The sequence below is a fragment of the Desmodus rotundus genome, chromosome 11, assembly GCF_022682495.2.
Source record: "Desmodus rotundus isolate HL8 chromosome 11, HLdesRot8A.1, whole genome shotgun sequence".
In the NCBI taxonomy this organism is placed as follows: domain Eukaryota; kingdom Metazoa; phylum Chordata; class Mammalia; order Chiroptera; family Phyllostomidae; genus Desmodus; species Desmodus rotundus.
The window spans coordinates 1,520,910-1,542,733 of NC_071397.1; the positions used below are offsets into that span (position 1 = coordinate 1,520,910).

General features: G+C 44.3%; 1 protein-coding gene across 1 annotated transcript in view; it reads right to left on the reverse strand.

Annotated features, from left to right (window-relative positions):
• Positions 1-16,467, reverse strand: part of TSBP1 (testis expressed basic protein 1) — a 59,494-nt gene extending 43,027 nt beyond the window's left edge. The window contains exons 1-3 of the mRNA XM_053914056.1: positions 16,337-16,467; positions 15,933-16,118; positions 13,214-13,297 (exon numbers count right to left, since the gene is read on the reverse strand). Of these exons, the coding sequence (XP_053770031.1) occupies positions 13,214-13,292 (79 nt within the window). The 5' untranslated portion in view covers positions 13,293-13,297; positions 15,933-16,118; positions 16,337-16,467. The remainder of the gene's footprint in view (positions 1-13,213; positions 13,298-15,932; positions 16,119-16,336) is intronic.
• Positions 16,468-21,824: the final 5,357 nt, after the last annotated feature.

Below are 21,824 nucleotides of genomic sequence, written 5' to 3' on the forward strand. Positions count from 1 at the left end.
TTAAAGAATTTTTAAATTGATGACACTATTACAGATGTTTCCCATCCCTCCCGCCCACCTTTACCCAGCCCCCACCCCCTCCTCCCCTGTCCTCCACCACAGTGTTGTCTGTGCCTGGAGGTTATACATATATGTTCTTTGGCTAATCCCTTCACCTTCCTTTATCCAGTCCCTCCTCTGCCCCTCCCTCTGACAGCTGTCAGTCTGTTTCATGTGTCCATGCCTCTGGTTCTATTTTGTTTGCCAGTTTATTTTGCTCATTAGATCTCCATATAAGTGAGAGCATAGGGTATTTGTCTTTCTCTGACTGGCTTCTATCACTCAGCATGATAATCCCCAGGTCCATCCTCGCTGTTGCAGAGGGCGAGAGTTCCTTCTTTCTCACAGCTGTGTAAGTGTACTACTGCTTTCCCAATTTTAAGTAACTAAAGTTCTTGAATTTGCTCCTTGTAGTACTAGCTGGTCATGTCTACTAGCACGGTGTCTTCTCCCTTCCATTTTCCACCTCAGGTAATTTCCCTTGGAGCTCAGATAATTTTCTTTTAGGGTATTGTTGTTATTAATATTATTAAACTCAATCTGATTTTTTTTGGTTGACATTATTGGTAATGTGAGCTTCGGGAGTTTAAAAGTGCAGGTGAATTTTTACTCGATTAGAGAGGCATTGATTCATGTATTGCGACGGATTCCCAGAATACTGGCAAAGGCTCTAGCTCTCTGATAGTAGAAATGAACTCAGGCTGGACCCTGGCGTCCCTACATTTGTGATTTTCACAGGAAAGTCTCCATTTCATCTCATCGTTACTCACCGTTTTGCCTGTGTCGTGTCCATCTTGTTAACAGAATAGCCAGGATGGCAAGTCCCAGCAGAGTCAGGATGACGGCCAAAGTTATTTCTGAAACAAAAGCTCACCTGAAGGCCTGCTTATTCGGGTCCATTCACGATCAGGGACAACTGGGGGTCGCCTCTTACTGTGGTCACCAGAGAGACACCCCATCTCAGATAACATCCGTTATCTCAGCTTTTCTCTCTTTCATCTTTCTCACCTTACTGTCCCCACATCTCTTCCCCTGGCCATTTCTGAGCTTTTACGTGGGTGCTTTTGCCCAGACAGTGAGAACTTTTGATACTGTGTAACCTGGCGTAGGGTCCGACAGATTCCCTCTGCAGCTGTGCTCCCTGCCCTGCGGGCAGGAGAAGTTCAGAGAGGCAGCAGCATGCACAGCAGCCCTCTCGGGTGTGAGAAAAAGTACCAGTTTCATTTTATGTCACTTAAGATGTAAGATTTAAATTTAGTAGCTTTGAAATGTTTAGATTTTTAAGAAGCATATATTGGTACACTAGTTTATTTATAAGATTTATAAATGTACATATATAAGAAATGCATGAGTGAGTGATCAAAAATTTTGGAGGTCCTTGACCGAAGGACCCTGACTGAGGTGGCCTTATTAATGAAAGCCACAGCAGAGGACGGAAATTTCATGTCATTGGGAAAGACCTTTTGGTCATCTCCCACCGAGCCCTTCTTACTTTGATGGATATTTTTGATGGTTGTTATTATGGTTAATAGAAGAAAGTGTGGTGGGAGTAACCTGTGTACAGGAGAGAAAGTTTTAATCAGATACCTTGTTGTGGTTAGGAAGAACAAAGACTATGGAGACTTTGGGAGGGGAGAGAGAGAGGGAGAGAAGAAGAAGGAGGAGGAGGAGGGGGAAGGAAGGGAGAAATGAATGAATAAATGTACCAATGAAACAACAATAAGTACATCTGTTACAGCAAAATATGCTGAAGAAATTGAACCCTGAAAGCCTGAGAAAATTAAATACACCATGATTAAGGCTACTGCAGAAAAATAATAGATGAATGCACCTCACGATATAATAACACACCTCCAACTGGGGGAGATTAAGCAAATGTCTACAAAGTCTTTTAGGTGTTAGGTCATGTGAGACAAATCTGCCAAATCAACCTTCAAAAATATGCTCCTGCCCTGGCTGGTGTAGCTCAGTGGATTGAACCAGGCCTATGAACCAAAGCATCCCCAGTTCGATTCCCAGTCAGGGCACATGCCTGGGTTGCAGGCCAGGTCCCCAATAGGGGGTGCACAAGAGGCAACCACACATTGATGTTTCACTCCCCCTCTTTCTCCCTCTCTTTCCCTCTGTCTAAAAATAAATAAATAAAATCTTTAAAAATAAGCCTAGAAAAAAATATGCTCCTTATGGAACACTGAAATGAACAGTAAATAACTTAGAAGTTACCATGCAAGACAGAATTTTACAAATGGTGTGAAACAATCATCGGGGAGAAGAGAGAACCGGCTGGTGTACTCAGACCGAGTCTCAGAAAGTGGTGTGCCGGCTCACTCATGTGCAAGCTGCTCTAACTGTAGAAGATACTCTCCCCTTATGAGGAAAATAAGAGGAAGGGTTGAGGCAGAGTGTAAAGTGAGCAATGTAATAGGAGTGAGACAGCAGGCTAGGAATCTTCCTGTTGCTCTGAAGACTGGTTGGTTTCCTTGAGCAGTTCAAAGTCCGTAAACGGAGGGAGAAATCAGCACTCGCTCTCAAGCTGAGTTGACCGTGGGCTAATTTCCCCAGGCTCCCAGAGGAATCAATAAGAGCAAAAGAAAAGATATTGAATTTGAAAGAAAGCAGGCAAGAAAGGTAAAACAGTTGTGTTAAGGTCTCCAAAGAGAAGACTTCTGAGCCAATAGGGTTGAGGAGGCCTCAGGGAGTCATACCCAAGACTGCCATTTTCCAGGTATTGTCTTCGATGGGCTCTGGGTCATCTGGATTTCTTTGTCACAAGGAGATTAAGATAAAATGAGCACCCCAAGCTCACTGTTTCTGAACGGTATGAACTTGGATGTGGTCAAGCCTTGTAGACAGTGATGCAGAGGGTCGCAGAGGAATTGAGTGGCTCAGGTGGATCAGACCTAAGCAGCTATGGAAGCGCGGCCTCTGAGGGTTCCGGGATCTGTGTCATAACAAAGAACTAGAACTTCAGAGAGGCCAGAGGAAAGGAAGAGGAGAACCAAGAGTCTGGGAAGATTTCAGACCACTTTGGAGGACGTTAAACTTAGGATACTGGAAGGGAATTTACTCTCTCTGGGTTCTGGAATGATTTCTAATCTTCCAGAGATTTTGAGCCCAGAGCTTGGGTCTCACTCATCTTTGTAATACTCGTGAACTAGAACCTCCTGTAGAATAGGTACCTAGTAAATGTTTGATGATTAAAAATGGGAAAAATTCTTATATTTATTTTGAAAGAAGCAAATGAAGGGTGAGCTGTGTTGCTAGAGGAAGTCAGAAGTTTGTGGTGATAGGGGAAATAAGCCAGGGAATGGGGTTTCATAGGCTATTGTGCGGAAAGGGACATACCGACGTTCCCTCTTATTGAGTATCCTTGAACTATCAGGCTCTGCGGTAGATAATTTACGAATACAACCTCATTGGATCCCCAGTAACCTTCACAATGAAGCCCTTCACGACCGAGACATCTGAAGTCTCCCAGCCGGCATACGGTAGAGTTTCTGACTTTAAATTCCAGACCATTCACAAAGCCACTCTTTGTTTTAGTCTTTTAAAAAATTGTTGACATTATTACAATTGTTCCCAATTTTCCTGCCCTTTGACCTTCTCTACCCAAGCCCTTGGTCTCCCAGCCTTCACCACATTGTGGTCTGCGTCCATGGGCCACGCATAATATATGCATATGTGTTCTTTGGCTAGTCTTTTCCAGTCACCCCGCGATTGACGGCAATACGGTCCTAGTAGAGGACTCCAACACCCCAATGACAGCGATGGGGAGGCCTTGCAGACAAAAAAATCAGCAAGAAAACAGTGAACTAAATGACATACTAGAGCAGGTGCATTTAATTGATATTTACAGAACACTTCAGTCTTGGAGGCCAACTGTCCACACAGTATTGACAGGCCAAGCCGTCAGCCTCTGGGAGACGGTGATGCCCTCCAGTTTCGGGGTGCTCCACCTGCCAGGTCTGGGGCTGCTTGGGACTGCTTTAGTTTTTAAAATCAACTTTGATAGTTGAATGCTTATTTGGCCTATGTTATGGTCTAGGTTGATGAGGGAGGAGTTATTTAAAAGTTTTACATGTATAAATTTAAATTACCAGTATTTCAATGATTACCCCATAATTTAATCAGGGAAGACTCACCTATGGATGCAGTTTCACTCTTATTTTACTACAAAGTGATTAGAACCCTCACAAGTCCAATAGTCAATTGTAAGGATTAATCACATCATTTGACTGTGTTTATCATCGTAATAGAATCGCCAGGACTTGATTACACAACCTTTCATAACATACTGATAGTTTAGAGCCCCACCCTGGTTTCTGTGCGTAGCTCGCCAACGGCAGGACGCATGTAAACTGACAGCCCAGTGCGAGTGGAGGAACGCGGCAATTCTAGGCTAGTGTCCTCATAACTACTGTTATCATTATAAGGCCTGAGCCCGAACTCAAATCAAACCAGCAAACCACCTGGGTGTTGACTAGTTTCACGTGTCAGATTGCCTAGGCTAGGATGCCCGGTTGTCTGGTCAAACGCCTGTTTAGATGTTTCTGTGAAAGATTTTTATGTATGGTAAACATTTACAATACAAGACTTTAAGTAAACTAGCTACTCTCCATACTATGGGTGAGGCTCATTCAATCAGTTGAAAGTCTTAAAAGCAAAGACTGAGATTTCCCAAGGGAGAAAGAATTTTTTGCCCGAAGACTATCATAAAAACTCTCCTTGAGTTTGCAGCCTACTTGGCCTGCCCTGTGCATTTTGCGCTCAAGACTGGAATGTCAACTCTGGCACGAACTTACACGCTGCTTGCCCATCCTATAGCTTTGAGACTTACCAGACACCCCTCCCCCCTTGTAGAAGCCAGTTGTTTTAAATAAGTGTCTTTGTACATATACTTTATAGTTCAATTTTTTGGAAGACCCTGACTAATACACCCCTTTGCTAAAAATACCTAATTGTTGACAATATTATGTAGTATATGTGTTAGAAAAACTACCCATGGGCCCTCTGTACATTTCTAGTAGGGGTGGGGGACATTTGATCTATTTTAAAAAACTGACATCCATGGTAGGAATTCTAAACTGCTAGCAAGGAAAGAGAAACAATGTTGAAAGAGTTCAGATGTGTAACTTTCAATGAATTTGACTTGATTGAGGTCACAGTTTAAGAATGTTGAGTAATGAATAGCAAGCATCCCCTGAGTTTGCTTATGGTTGATAATCAAGATGTACAGATTAAAAGTATCCCTGTCCTTTCATTTAGAAATTTGGATGAGCTGAGAAAATTTAATGTTAATTACTGACCAGTATCTCAAGTGCACATATTATGTACTGTTGTTGATTCTACGCCCATATAATTTAAATACTTTAGATATTCAGCCATATAACAACTTGCTGGACAAAGGCAAGAGTTTTATTTTCTTCTTAAATGCAGAAAATTTCTCTACCCCTTTGGGATAGGCTTAGGAAAGGTTATATTTTGGGCCACGCATGTTAAAAATTAAAACAACTTTGGATTTGCTCAAATTTCTAAGGCTGTTTTCTCTTCAGATGAGAGAATTCTTCACTGTAACACAGGGGTGAGATGACTGAGCCGAAACACTGCCGTGTCTGTGGTGTAGCGTAGTGACAGAGAATCTGAGGAATAGTGAAGCCCACAGATCAGCAGATGATTGTCACTGAGAGGACGGTTTGTTCCTTTTCGTTCTCAGGATGGAAGGGCCACATGGAAGCGCATGGGTTGGTCAGGAGGCAGAGGGAGAGGGAGGAACTGTGGGCAAGAACCTTTACTGCGGTTTCTGTGAAAAGGGTTGGGAGTGGCAGGGTAAATGGGTTTAGGACGGACTAATCTGAATGATAGCAGCGGGCTCTGGGGCGTAGGGGCTGTCCCAGTTTGTTTGGGGCCTGGCCTTGTGTGTTAGGGCAGGTGGATGGTAGGTAGCCTGGCGTGTAAGACCCGGTAAAGGAGGCGGTTGGAGGTGTGGGCTCTGGACTGATTGGTTCGTGTTTGAAAAGCACGCTTGTGGCTGGACTGTTCACTATATCTAGCGATTGGCTCTCCTGGGGGGAGTAATTCAGGGTCAGCAAGGCCCCGAACACCATGGCATCAGAAAGACAGAATATAAAAGATATTGTTCAGACACGGGGCAAAATACTTACCTCTGTTTTTAGCACAGGATAACTGAAATGTGACACATTCAAAATTTTCTGTTTGGAGTAAGGTAGAATGATGGCATGTCTGTTAGGTTGTGGTCAGAAAGCAGTATCCTTAGAAAAGGCTAATCCAGCGGGATTATTAGGTACATTTTTATATACCTAAATATAATATATACCAGAAAAACATATTTTTATCGATTTTTAATGACGGGGGAAAAGCACATGATGTGAGCTTACATGAAAAATGAAGTTCAAATAAGTTTAAAAATTCATCTGAAAACCGTAAAACACTTCAGATTAGTAATAATGGTAATCTCTCACTGTGTCGTTATGGACAATTAATTTTCTTCTTTATATTTTAGTATTTTCCATGTTTGCAGTGTACTTGCTTTGCCTTTTTGAGTTACAAAAATAGTATGGGTCATATATTCAAGGGCAGTGGAAGAGTGATGCCCCCGTTCACACTTGACCCACGAATGCTAAACTATTTAATTGTAATGGAATTATAACACAGGCTTTGAAGAGACAATGGACAGAGTAACTTCACTGTCCAAGCTGGGAGTCTTCTCCCATCGCTTCAGGAGTTGGGGAAGTATCAGTTGCACATCAATGGGCCCTGAGACCTGGAATACCTGACACAGGTCCTAAGTTTGGACATTTTCGTGTATGTGAAACCATGTGTCTATCAGCTTAACACCCTTCCTTTCACCAACTTCTTAATAAAAGTGTGGCAATTCTCTGCAAGACAGGAACCACCAAAATATGTGGAGAAATGATGGTATAGATTGAAAAAAAGAAGGAATGGGAGAGGACAGAAGATGAGGAAACTGAAAAGGAGAGAACTCAAAATGGACACGTCCAGTCCCCAAATCAGGGCGGGATGACGGACCCCGTAGAAGGACAGGCCAAGTGAAGGCGCGTGGACGAAAAGCAGGATGTGTCAAAGACAACAAGAACCCAGACATTTTAAAGTGGATCAGGAGTAAAAGGATATCAGAAATTTTACCTAATTTTTTCTGAACTTCCTCTGGGGGGAATAAAAAGGGAAGATCAATGCCTATCTCATGGGAAAGAATCACAAAGATAATTCAAATTTACTGATGAATTTACATTTAATATTAGCTTTACCAGGTTTCAGGTGAACACTCACGCACACACTTCACAGCCCCACCCCCCGCCCCGCACATACACGCTGGCTCACAGCTCATTATCGTCGTTACATATTCTACAATAAATGAAAAGGGGGAACATGCAGTTAACTTAGTGAAATATCATAAAATTTTGGTCACATTGTCTTTGTTGGCTAACTTGTAAAATATTCTATACCCCTTTGACAATATTTAGGTTCCCATTATTCCGTCAGTCAGCACTGGATGACCACTGGCTGCATTTATTTATTTATTATGTCTTAAATTAAACATTTCAAATACAGTTGACATACAGTACCCCATTACTTTCAGGTGTGCAACACCGTGACCAGACACGCACGTGATGTACAAGGCGATATCCCGATCAGTCACCCCTCTGGCGCCACGTGCATTTCTCACAATGTTATTGAGTATATTCCTCGTACTGCACTGTACAAGCCATGGCTGCTGGGAGGTTCCTCATTTATACCTTGCAATTCCTCCCTTTTTTCACCAGCTCCCCAAATCCCCTCCCAGCCGGTAACCATCAATATGTTCTCTATATGAATTTGTTTCTATTTTGGTTCTTTATTTCTAGATTCTACATAGACGTGAAATCATATGGTATTTGTTTTTCTCTGACTTATTTCACTCAGCATAACACACTCTAGGTCCATCTATGCCATCGCAAACTGTAAGATTCATTTGTTTTTATGGCTGAGTAATATTTCCTTGTATACATACACCCCATCTTCTCTCTCCAGTTGCTTATCAAGGAACACTTAGGTTGCTTCCATATCTTAGCTATTTTTACAAATAATGCTGCAATGGCCATAATTTCTCTTTCCCTTCCTTCCCTTCCCTTCCCTTTCCTTTTTTTCCCTTTTCTTCCTTCCTTCCCTCCTTCCTTACTTCTCCCTTCCTTCCTTCCTTCCTTCTATTTCTTTCTTTCTTTCTTTCTTTTTTTCTTCCTTTCTTTCTTTCTTTCTTTCCTTCTTTCTTTCTCCTTCCTTCCCAACTTCCTTCCTTCCTTCCTCCCTTCCTTCCTTTCTTCCTCCCTCTCTTCCTTCCCTCCATAAATATCCAGATGTGAGATTATGTGGCTATATGGTAATTAAATTTTTTTTTATTGTTATTCTATTCCAGTTGTCCCAATTTCCCCCCCTTTGCCCTCCTATGCCTAACCCCTCCCCTGGCCCCACAGTCAATCCCCACACCCTTGTCCATGTCCATGGGTCATTCATATGTGTTCTTTGACCAGTCCTTTTCCCTTCTTTCCATCATTATCCCCCTCCCCTCCCTCTGGCCGCAGTCAGTCTGTTCCATGTTTCCGTGTTTCTGCTTCTATTTTGCTCATTAGTTTATTTTGTTCATTAGATTCCTCTTATAAGTGAGACCATAAGGTATTTGTCTTTCACCAACTGGCTTATTTCACTTAGCATAATATTCTCCAGTTTTTTCATTATTTATGCTATTCTCCACTGCAATAGCACAAATAATAAAAATACAGTTAAAGGGAATGAGGAATACAATGTCTGTGATGAGGAATGCATTAGAAGAAATCAATAGTAGATTAGACGATGCAGAGAACTGAATCAGCAATTTAAAAGACAATTGCAGAAAATACCTAATCAGAGCAGCAAACAGAAAAAAGAATTTTAAAAAATGAGGAAAGTTTAAGAGACCTCTGGGATAATCAAGTATAACAACATCTGCATCATAGGGGTACTGACGAGAAGATAAAGAGCAAAATATTGAGAACCTGTATGAAGAAATAGTACTCAAAACTTTCCCAGCCTGGTGAGAAAAAAGACACATGAGCCTGGCAAGCACAGTAAGTCTCAAATAAGATGGACTCGAAGAGGCCCACAGCAAGACACACCATAATTAGGATGGTAGTGGTCAAAGACAAAGAGAAAATCTTAAAAATAGCAAGAGAGAGGGTTATGTACCTATTACAAAGTCCCCATAAGATCATCAGCTATTTGCTCAACAAGGACTTTTCAGATCTGAAAGGTTTGGCACAAAATATTCAAAATAATGAAATCAAGAATCTATAACCAAACTAGTATATCAAAGATGACTGTCATTTAAAGTTAAAATGAAAATAACCTAAAGGAGATAATCTCCAACAAACCAGTATTGCAAGAAATGTTAAAGGGGATTCTATAAAGAGAAGAAAGTTAACAAAAATGAAACATAATTATGAGAAGTAAAAAGGACCCATGGACAAGGACAGTGAGGGGAGGACTGAATTGGGGGGAGGGGGCAATGGGCAGGGCAGGGGAGAATAATGGAGGAAAAATGGGGACAACTGTAATTGAATAACAAGAAAAATGTTTAAAAAGAGAAAAATTAAAAAATTAAAATGGCAATAAATACAAACCTACCAATGATAACATTAAAAGTTCCAATCAGGGCAAATTTCAGACCTATCATGGAGTAGCTGAACGGATAAGAGACAAGACCCATACATGCACTGTCTACAGGGCCCCCATCTCAGAACTGGACACACACAAATGGGAAGTAAAGGCATGGAAAAATATATTTAATTCAAATGGAAATGAAAAACAGTTGTGGTAGCAATACTCACATCATACAAAATATACTTAAAACAAATGCTATAATAAAAGGCAAGACTGCTGGTCAAGATGGCGGCACAGGCAAACATGGCTCACCTCCTTGCACATCAAAATTCCATCTAGACCACAGGTGGCAAACACAAGGCCCACAGGCCAAATCCAGCCTCCACCTTGTTTTATCTGGTCTGGCACCTTCTACCCAGTGGCAGCGCCCAGCTCCTTGCCCCTAGTTAAGGAGCAGTTACATTTATACAGTCCTAAAATTACATTTGGCCCTTTGAAGGCAACTGTGAGGCTGATGTGGCCCCTGGTGAAAATGAGTTTGACACCCCTGATCTAAACTATAGAACAACCATCATTCGGAACTGTCAGAAACTGAGCTGAGTGGAAGTCCTATAACCACAGATTAAAGAAGAAACCACACTGAGACTGGTAGGAGGGGTGGAGATGCGGAACAGGCTGGTCCCACACCCATGTGTGGCAAATAAAAATGGGGAGGGAATTCTCAAGAGTGAGGGGTCCCAGCCCCATTCCAGGCCCCCTAGTCCAGGGTTCCAGTACCAGGAAGATAAGTCTCCATAACTTCCGGATGTGAAAACGAGCAGGTTTAAGGCTGTGAAAGACAGGAACTTCTGAAGTTCCAGGCAGTTCTTAAAGGGCCCATGAACACACTCAGACTCACTCCCTCTGAGTTGCAGTGCCAGGGCAACAGATTACAAGGCATCAGAGACATACGGGGAGGAACCGAATTGTCCAGATTCAGGGCAAGACCCGGGGGACAGCTTTTTCCCAGACAGAAGTGCTGACGGAGGCCATCGATCCTTTTCTGAGCCCTCCCCCACAGAGAGAGCAGGTGGGCACCATATCTGAGACTCCATCAACCTGTTGTTCGGCTCAGGTGATTCCCTGAGGCCCTACTCCATTCAAATTTCAGGCCCACTGAAGCTGTCCTGGCCCATGCTTCAAATTTTCTTAGATTCTCTTAAACAGCATCTGGCTTCAGTGAGCCCTATCCCTCTCACTACTTTGCCCTAGGCTCAGCACCACAGCAGCCAGCCTTGGTTCACAGCGTGGCCTCGCCCGGACACCTCCAGGCCAGGCACATGCAGAAGCCATCTACAGATTACTTTCTAGTTAGTGCTGTGTGACCCCGGACAGAACACAGGCAGCGGCTTGTCTTGGTTGTGCCAACAGTCATCAAAGCTCAACTACAAGAAGAGGGCGTACACAGCCTCACAGTGGGTGCACCGTGAGTACCCAGCTTGGGTGAGAGGGCAGGCTGTGCCACTGGACCCTACGGGACACTTAATACATAAAGCAACTCTACCAAGCCTGGCAGACGAAGTATCTCTACCTAGTACATAAAAACAAACACAGGGAGTCTGCCAGAATGTGGAGACAAAGAAACATGGAGCAAATAAAAGAACAGAACAAAACTCCACAAAAAGAACTAAACAAAATGAGGAAAAGCAATTTATCAGATGCAGAGTTCAAAACATTGGCTATAAGGATGTTCAAGGAACTTAGTGAGAACCTCAGCAGCATCAAAAAATCCAGTCAGGAACAAAGGAGACACTAATCAAAAGGAAGAACAATTTACAGGGAATCAACAGTAGAGTGGGTAAAGCTGAGAAAAATATCAGTGATTTGGAGCATAAGGAATCAAAAACCAACCAATCAGAATAGCAAGAAGAAAAAGACTCCAAAAAAGAGGATAGTGTGAAGAGCCCCTGGGAAAACTCTGGGAACACGTGCAAAGGACACATAGACAAAGCCAAAGATGGGTAGGATCAGGAGTGGGAGGAAGGGATGGGTGGGGCGGGGGGTAGTGGTGGTGTGAAAATGGAGACAATCGTACTTGAATAACAATAAATAAAAAGAGGTTCCCTTCAGATGAAAAGACACTAACAGACTAAAAAAGGGATGGACAAATATCTCATGAAAATGGAAATGAAAAAATAAGCTGGGTGGCAATACTTAAACCAGAGAAAATAAATTTTAAAACAAAGGCTATAACAAGAGACAAAGGAGGACCCAGCAGTTCCACGGCTGGTTATTTATTCAAGGAAAAGCAAAACACTGATTTGGAAAGATATGCGTGCGTATGTTATTACAGCATTATCCACAGCAGCCAAGATATAGAAGCAACCTAAGTGTCCATCAGCACATAGATAATAAAGAAGTGCTCTCATCCTTTTAAAGATTAAAAAAAATGTGCAGGCCTTTCCATCACCCAGAAACGATGGAACAGGGGTGACTACTTCACCACTGGCTGAGTGGAGAGTCATTAATAGGGTTAACAGAACTGGGCATGGCTCTGCGAGAAGGGGGTTGCTGATAGTCCAGGCCACGCTCACAGCAGAGCGGTTGGTGGCCAGCAGAGATGCCTGCACGCGGAAGAGCCCGCGGCTGTCCTGAGTCAGGACCTCCGAAAACGACGGGACTGTGGTTCCTTCCGTGTCCCTCCACTGCACACGGGGCTGTGGGAACCACCCGTCCGAGCCGCACATTAGCGTTCCTCCGCCCGCCAGCCCCTCCGTGGCGAGCTGCGGGGAAGAACCCAGGCCTGGGGGAGAGAGGTCAAGACGCTGACGCTCCAGTCTCTGCAAGTGGCCGTTTGGTCGGTGAAGTCACGGAGGCAGGGGTGAGACTAGCTAGAGGGGACTTTTTTTGTTTTATTGGCCTTTTTTTTTTTTTTTTTTTTTTGTATTACTAAAATCTCCCTGGGACAGATTAAGGGATACAATAAAATTCAAATCTAATCTTTTTTTCTTCCTATACCTGAGAAGAAAATGGTTTTGACCAAGGCATAAATCATATGGCTAGGAAGGAAGTGAATTAGAGAATAGTCTCCAGGATCGAAATCTTATATATAAATATGTCCAAAGGCAGAAAACGATGGTGTCCATTCAACTTCTCCACGTGAGCTCCTGGGGCTAGTACCTAAACATAGTTATTAATTTAGACACGAAATCAATGAGAGAACCAAGAAGAATACCCACACATTCCAGGTGGATTCAAGTGTTTTCCATGTACAGACTCGTTTAATCTCAAAGCTCATGCTAACCTGTGAGAGTAGGTATGTTGTTATTCTTATTATAAAGATGAGGAAACTAAGGCAGAAGCTACTCAAGCAACTGCCCAAAGGTAACAGCTGGAAGTGGGGGGGCTCTGTTTGGGACACACATGTTTTAGATCCTTGTCCCCACTCTTAATAGAATACAACCCTTTTCGAATTAAACCTCTGCCCCCAGACCGGGTCTCCAGGACATTCGGGTGTAGTGTGGAGCAGGGGAGGGCACCCTACCTGACTGCTTCATGGCGAGCAGCATGAAGAAGGCGGCGGCCACCGCGCCAGACAGGCTGTATCCTGGGAAGTCCGCCATGCTCCCTGGAGCAAACACAAGAGAACACGTGGCCGTCCCTGAGTGAGCTGCAATGCTGATGTGCTGACCATGCACTCCATGGCTCCCCGGGATGATGTAGTCACAAGGAGGAAGCAACATCCACCCCTCCACGAGCAAACAGTAAAATGGGCTTGGCTCCATGTCTCCTGTCATTCATCATTTCTGACCCCTTAGCCAATGTGCGGTCCTTTAAGCTATGTTTAGGCCTGAAGGGAGGTTTCTGATGGAAACAAAAGCTTTCCCGGGCTAAAGGGACAATAATATTTCCATGTTTTTATAAAAATCTCCTTAGTTTCATCTATTCTGAGCATGCAGATATTATAAACCGGGGGTCAAAAATTTTTTTCTCACCCTCCTCCCAGGCCCTCGTGCAAATTCCTTCATCCCTAGAGCTTCCTAGACGTAGAGGAAGGAGCAGGAAGGCTCTGACCCCCATGCTGCAGCCAGGAAGCCCTCCTCAGTGCCTGGGGGGAAGCCAGGGGCAAAGGGACGCCTTGGAAAGGGAAGGAAAGAGTAGTGGAAATGGTGCTGCACAAGGAGATGGCCAAGGGGGCAACCCCAGATGGCCTTGCAGGATTGTCTTGAAGGTACGTAGGGTGAATAAAAGAAATAGCCCACCCGGCAGAGATGGGCAAAGCCAACACGCCCGCTGTGCCGGCGTTGCAGAAATACTTTTTCACAGCGAAAATGTCTGAACGCCACCGGGACAAAAAGAGCCTTAGCTTTTGTTTTGAAAACTAAAGAATTCAGAACGAAAACAGTCTAAGACTTATCCTATCTGGTTTGTCAAGTATCTAAGTGAAAGAAAGCCTTGCTTCACATCAGTAAGTGATTCGCTACTTCTTTCCCCAGAAACGAACGCCAGGGAGATTTTACAGGGCAGGGAAATCCACAGTCACCCGAATCGCGTGGTTTAGGAGATTATTTTACTCTCTTAGGACTCCGTTTGCTTTTTTAATGATGCATACTTTCGCCAAAATATCTCTAAGGAGAATGACATTGGCCCAGTCACAATGCCCAGATCTGACAGAGCGCTAAAATACTTATGGGAAAATGAGACTGAGCGCTTTGCCGCGTCTCCGTCACTTCCTCTGAGCCTGAAGGAAATTGCCGATGCCTCCTCGGCGCCCCTGAGATTCGCAGAAACGTCCTGTTCCGCCGAGTAAGAGCAAAGAGAGCCTGTAAAGCCAAGGACCACGGCTGGTGGTGTGAACGAAGGACCCGCCCTGGCTACAAACCAGTTTATAGGTCTGTGTTCCTTTAGGGCTTTTCCATTAAAGCAGCCGGGAAGCCTGCAAATGCCTCTAACAAAAAATTGTCCAAATCACCGAGGCTTTTGCAGAAAGTTGTGAAAATGCATCTTGACCGTCAGTGCTGCCCAGACAGAGATTTTGCACAAGCACAAAGGGGGGGGAACACTGCCTGGCCCGGGTTCCCGATGGGGGAGGGGGCGGTTTGACCTCGGAGGACACTTGGCAATGTCTGCGGACATTTTTGCCTGTCACGCTGGGGGAGGAAACATCAGCAGGTGGCAGCTGGGATGTTGCTCACCATCCCGCAAAGCGCGCACAGCCCGCGACGTGCGCGGTGCCGAGAAAAAACACTGCCCTAGGTCACCTGTCCACGTGCCGAAAACCTTTGGCACGCTTTTTATACATAAATCACTGGACTTAGACGGCAACTTTAAATCATAACAGTTTAATTGTGAGCTTTTCGGCATCTCTATTCTACAATCTGAGTGTAGGCCACGAACCTTCCGGAACTGCCACTGATGTTAAACATGGTCGACTTTGCTATTGTTGGGGACATGGCCCAACACGCATGTGCGCCACGGAGCTCTGAAAAGCCACGTTTTGCTTAACTCTCTGGGTGAAGTGCAAGTGTTAAGCTGCCGTGATGAGGGCTGGTTTGTACTCAGGTTCTAGGTGAATGACAGTTCTGAGTTCCCAGGTCTCCTCATACTCATGCGAACGCAAATGACAGATGACCATGCCAGGTGTGGGTGGAGGGTTTTTGTAAAACAAACGAACAACCCCCCCCAAAAACCCTCAAAACTTAAATTCTTAAAATGCTAAGTAACCACAGTAATTAACAGGTGGGGATTAAATCAGTTCCCAAAGTTTGAAGTTTATATATCTATTTAACTTAAAATATATATACAGCTTATCACATGTTAAAACAACCCATTTTTATAGTGAGAAAGCAAAGTAAAATAAGGGTTCTCAGGGACCGCGTGTTTCCTTCTGTGTCCTGAGAGTCCCTTCTCTGACGGAGATGGTTATTCCTCACGTTCTTCCAGCTGCATCGCCACGCGACAGGCAAGGCAGGGCGGCCCCGAGACACAAACACACGTCGTGCAGGAGAATGGCCAGTGCGACGCCGGTTTTCTGCGTGTGGAGTCAGCGCCTCCCTCGCCCAGTTGCTTCGCAGCAATACCCTGAGACTCACATGAGCGCTTTGAAAAATGTGACAAATGTGAAGGGCGCAGCGGCACAGAACATGGGCGGGATGCGTTCCAACAGGTGACAGTTTCCCACTCATGGTGACAGATGCCCACTCTCTACACGTCCTGCTTCCTCATCTTAGTCCACTTCCCCTGGGACTCTGCCAGCCACTCACCTGTCTCCCTCTCTCCTTCAGGAGGAAATGGGGCTGGCGGTGTTCTCACTGGAGAACAGGTGCACCCTTCATCCCCAAAGGTGGTGTCGAAAGGCTGGAGGCGGCCCTGGGCCCTGGCGTGGGGTGAGGGAGGACATGTGCTCCCCTGCCCACGCGGAAGGGGGCGCCGAGGCCCCAAGGCCTGTTCTGAAAATCGGGTTCTAATCAGACTAGCATGTCCCTCCCACCGGCCGAAGTCCTCTGAAAAGTGAAACTCAAGTGGACTTTGGCCGAGTTTGGTTATGATTTCTTTCAACCTACCATGACATTAGTGCTCCTCCCCCTCCCCCAGAAGGCCCAGATGCCAGTTTGGGCCCCACGGGACACAGGCTCTGCACCACCCCCATCAGGTCCTCACACCTCACCTCCTGCGGGTGGCCTGCCTTCACCCTTCCCTCTGCCTGACAGATGGCAAGGATCCCCCACCTAGGGCCAGGGACCCAGAAGACGGTATCCATGGGGCTTAGAGTTTGAAACAAGACTGAGCAGCGACGATCTCATCCCTCACTTTACTGATGGGAAAACAGAGGCCCAGGGAAAGGAGTGACCTTCTCCAGCATCACAGCCCCAGGCCAAGGTCCCGTGTTTGCTAGTTTATTGCTTTTTACTTGGGTTCCTTATCTCCCTTTGCTGAATAATAAGGAGTTTAATTACCCTCAGATACTGACAAAGAAATTTAACAAGCTTCTCAACACAGTGTTTGGGCACAAAATTATAACGGTAGAGTTTGTAGGCACATTTTATGTAAGTAGTTTGTTTAGGTTAGATTTTTCCTTAAATTCTCCTTGAGTCAGTTTTTCTTGAATCACAACGCAAGTGGCCCTGGGGTTAGTAGATGTATTCCAAAGGAATTCAAGAGTTCCCAGAATAATTTTTAATTTAATTTTAGATGTCCATTTCAATGTAAATTATAAGAATATGTAACATGATGGTGTGATTAAGAGTTTTTGCCCTGAAGTTTCTTCCCCTCCCCTGTTATGATCAGCCCATAGTTGGGCACCTAACTTGAGGTTGCTACTCTCTTTTTTTTTCAATTACAGTTGACATGTAATATTATTTTCTACTAGTTCCAGGTGTATATCATAGTGGTTAGACATTTATATACTTTACGAAGTGATTCCCCGGTATCTCTAGGACCCCTGGCACCACACAGTTTTTACAATATTAGTGACTATATTGCCTGTGGTGTACTTCACATCCTCAGGACGATTCTGTAACCACCCACCTGTGCTTCTCAATCCCCTCACCGTTTCCATCCAGCCCCCACCTCTCCTCCCCTCTGATGCCCATCGCTTTGTTCTCTGTATCGGAGTCTGTTTCTGTCCTGTTTGTTTATTTTGCTCCTTAGATTTCACACAGAAGTGGAATCGTATGCATTTGCCTTTCTCTGTCTGACTGACTTCCTTAGAAAAATACCTTCTAGGTCCATCCCTGCTGTAGGAAATGCTATTTCATTCTTTTTTAGAGGCTGCTATTCTTTTCTATTCTTTTCTTTTATTAACAATTTGAAGGATTTTTATTGAAACCAGCATTCAAATAGTATCTGAAGGGTGAAATCCTGTTTCAGCAAAGCCAATTTAAAAATTAAAAAATTAGTCTTGGTAAAGGCGATAATTTCCCTTTCTCCCACTTTATCTGCTATACTTCATTGCACCAAATAAACAGGGAAGACATTGTTCGATCGTGTGCACCAAAATAAATAAATAAATAAGAAGGAAAAAGGAAAATTGCATTTTGACAAGTGCCAAATGTCAGAAACCACATCAAATCAGAGTGTAATTATAGGAAATTGTTATTCTTTTTTTTAATGTACTTTACTGATTATGCTACTACAGTTGTCCCAATTTTCCCCTTTTGCCCCCTCCACCTGGTACCCCCAACCCCCCTGCAATACCCCCTTAGTTCATGTCCATGGGTCATGCATATAAGTTCTTTGGCTACTCCATTTCCTATACTGTTCTTAACATCTACATATCTATTCTGTACCTACCAATTTGTACTTTTTAATCCCTGTACCTTTTCCCCTATTCTCTCCCTTCACCTTCCCAGCTGATAACCCTCCAAATGATCTCCATATCTATGATTCTGTTCCTGTTCTGTTTGCTTGCTTAGTTCTTGCTTTTTAGATTCAGTTGTTAATAGTTGTGAATTTATTGCCATTTTAATGTCCATAGTTTTGATCTTTTTCTTACATAAGTCCCTTTAACATATCATGCAATAATGGCTTGGTGATGATGAATTCCTTCAGCCTTACCTTCTCTGGGAAGAACTTTATCTGCCCTTCAATTCTAAATGATAGCTTTGCTGGATAGAATAATCTAGGTTGTAGGTCCTTGTTTTTCATCATTTTAAGTACTTCTTGCCAGTCCCTTCTAGCCTGCAAAGTTTCTTTTGAGAAATCAGCTGACACCCTTTCTGCTTTTCTGCTTTTCTCTTCCTGCTTTTAAGATTCTCTTCTTATCTTTAACCTTTGGCATTTTAGTTATGATGTGTCTTGGAGTGGGCCTCTTTGCATCCATCTTGTTTGAGACTCTCTGTGCTTCCTGGACATGTATGTCTATTTCTTTCACCAAATTAGGGAAGTTTTCTCTCATTATTTTTTCAAATAAGTTTTCAGTTCCTTGCTCTTTATCATTTCCTTCCAGCAACTTTATGATTGAAATGTTGGTGCGTTTGAAGTTGTCCCAGAGGCTCCTTAGCCCATCCTCATTTTCTTGGATTCTTTTTTCTTCTTGCTCTTCTGATTGAATGCTTTTTTCTTCCTTATGTTACAAATCATTGATTTGATTCTCAGCTTCATTCACTCCACTGTTGATTCCCTATAAATTTTTCTTTGTTTCACTTAGTGTAACCTTCATTTCTGGGTCTTCTTTATGCTGTTGAAGCACCCAGTGAGGTCCTTGAGCATCCTAAGAACCAGTGTTTGAACTCTGCATCTGATAGATTACTTTTCTCCATTTTGTTTAGTTCTTTTCCTGGAGTTTTCATTTGTTCTTTCATTTAGGCCATGTTTCTTTATCTAATTTTGACAGCCTCCTTGTGTTTGTTTCTGTGTATGGGTAGAGCTGCTTTCACTCTCTGTCTTGCTGGCGTGGCCTATCGTAAAAAAGCGCACCCATAAGTTGGACGGGGCAGGGCCTTAGGCAATCGCCAGGGCAGGACAACCCATGTGTTGTTGATGGAGTCTCAGATATGGTGTCACTACTCTGTGACTGTGTGGGGGAGGGCTCATAAATTGGCCAATGGCCATAGCCTGGCCTCTGGAGTTTTGTCCAGGAGGAAGCTGCCCCCCTGCACTTGCTGATGCCAAACACTTCAGCTTCTCCCCACTGGTGCCCTTCCAGCTGCTGCCCCGGTACTGGAGCCTGCAGGGAGTGAGTCTGTGTAAGTCTTAAGTCCATTTCAGGCCCTTTAAGAGGAGACACCTGAGAATCCCGCAGTTTCTTCCACCGCCCAAACCCTCACAGGTTTTTACAGGCAGAAGTCATGAGGACTTATCATCCTGGCACTGGAACCCTGCGCTGAGTGCTCTGATATGGGGCTGGGGTCCTTCACCCTGAGGTATCCCTCCCTATTTTTATCCACCACATGTGGACGTGGGACTGCCCAGTCTGCATCTCCGCCCCTTCTACCCCTCTCGAAGAATGTGATTCATTTAATCCCTTGGTTGTTGGACTTGCACACAGCTTGATTTTCTGATGATTCCGAGTGTCCGTTGTTTTGTAGGTTAGTTGTACTTAAGTTTTGCTGTGGTTGATCACCTGCACTGCCGTCTGGAAGGAACTCTGGAGTCCCAGTTGCTATTCTTAACGTGAGAACTTCCGCTCCATTTTTCAGTGTAGGTGAAGACCCTCCGCACTGTGGAGGGCGAGGGGTTTGAAGAGGAAAGACAAGCATGTCGGTGAGTCTCTTTACCCTGTCGCTCTCGCAGTCAGAGTAGAGAGGACAGGCCTCCCTTCCCTTCTGTTTCCGGAACGGCAGCGGTGCCCACAGCCTTCTTGCTCCACGACTGTGCTGAAGAGCAGCAGCAAAGGGAAGAGTCACCTGGACAAGACGAGGTGCGCCCGGTGTTAGATCTGGGCAGGCCTAGGAGGAATGAGAATCACCGGGCGAGAAAATGGCACCGTGGGAAGCTGCCTGCGGACCCTACCCAGGAAGATTAGGGTCTGGGGTCGGCTAACCGGGCATAACAGGATGTAGCTTTCACCCAGCAACCAGCTCTAGCCAATCAGACTCGGATACCTCAACCGCAGGTTTCTGCGTTTAAAAACCCTGATCTAAGAACAACCGAGCGAGTCCCAACCTCCCTTGGTTGGCCCCACTTTCCCTCTTATTCCCGCTAATAAACCCTGTTCTCCTTAGCTCACTGCGACCATCCGGTTCCTTGAGCGACTCCTACCTGACACCCAAGAAGGTGCAAATACTGGAATGCAAGTTTGCTGCCTAAACGCTGGCCGGGAATGATACAGCAAGAGGAGATTTATGGAAGGACAGTGACTACCAGGGGGCACTATGGGACCGTGACACGCAGTGGGAGTCCCTGCCGGGCGTGAGAGATTTCCGCACCAACCACGCACCACTTCCTCCCTCAGGACTTAGAAATAACCCTAGGGAAGAGCTTACTTTAAATTATTTATTGTTGTGAAAGCCATTGAGTTTATCTGGAAATAGCTAAATTAACTTCTCTGCTGTAAGACCTTATAGTGCTCGACCTAAAAATTGGAATGGATTAAGCAAAAAAGGAAAGAGAGAGAAAGAAGGAGAGAGAGAGAGAGGGAGGGAGAGAAGGAGGAAGGAAAAGGGAGGGAGGAAGGAAAAGAAAGAAGGAAAGAAAGAAAGAAAGTGAGAGGGGAAGGCAGGCAGGCAGACAGACTCATGGACACAGACAACAGTGGAAAGGGGACAGGGAGGAAGACGAGGGTAAAGGGGGATAAGTGGTGATGGAAGGAGACTCGACTTGGGTTGGTAAACACACAATAGAATATACAGATGACGTAATGTAGAATAGTGTACTTGAAACCTATATAATTTTATTAACCAATGCCACCCTAATAAATCTAATTAAAAATAAAAATAAAATTGTGATAATATGTGCATAACTCACATTAAAATAGTCTGCAAAGGCCCTGGTTGGTGTGGCTCAGCTGGCTGGAGCATCATCCCCTAGCCGAAAGGCTGTGGGTTCGATTCCTGGTTGCAGGTTTGACCCCTGGTCTGGGTGCGCACAATTCCCTGGTCCGATAGTGTGTGGGAGGCAACTGATCAATGTTTCTCTCACATCAATGTTTCTCTTTTTCCCTTCTTCTCTCTCTTCCCCCCTCTCTCTCTAAAAGCAATGGAAAAAAATATCCTCAGCTAAAAAATATATATTTATGACACAAAATCCCAACTTAGGTATAAGATATTGGGAGTGGAATGTCATGGAAAGGTGGTAGATGAAACAATAGAAGTGATAAATGAAAATAAGAAAAGAACGTCAGTGAAAGAGGACATCCGAGTCTTGCTATGAATTCAGGGAAGTTCAGCTGAAATCTTGGGGACTTGGTGGAAAATGTTTTTGGCGCTCTCCAGGTGGGAGAAACAAAAGAAAAAAAATGAATAAATGGAACTACAACAAACTAAAACAATTTTTCACAGCAAATGAAACCATCCTCAGAAGGAAGAGACAACTTACCGAATGGGAGAAGATGTTCACCAGTGATACGTCTCATAAGGGATTAGTATTCAAACTATATAAGGAACTAATACCAATTAACACCAAAAGAAAAATAAACAATCTGATTTTAAAAATTAGCACAGGACCCTAACAGACATTGCCCCAAAGAGGACATACATGTCCCACCGGACGTGTGA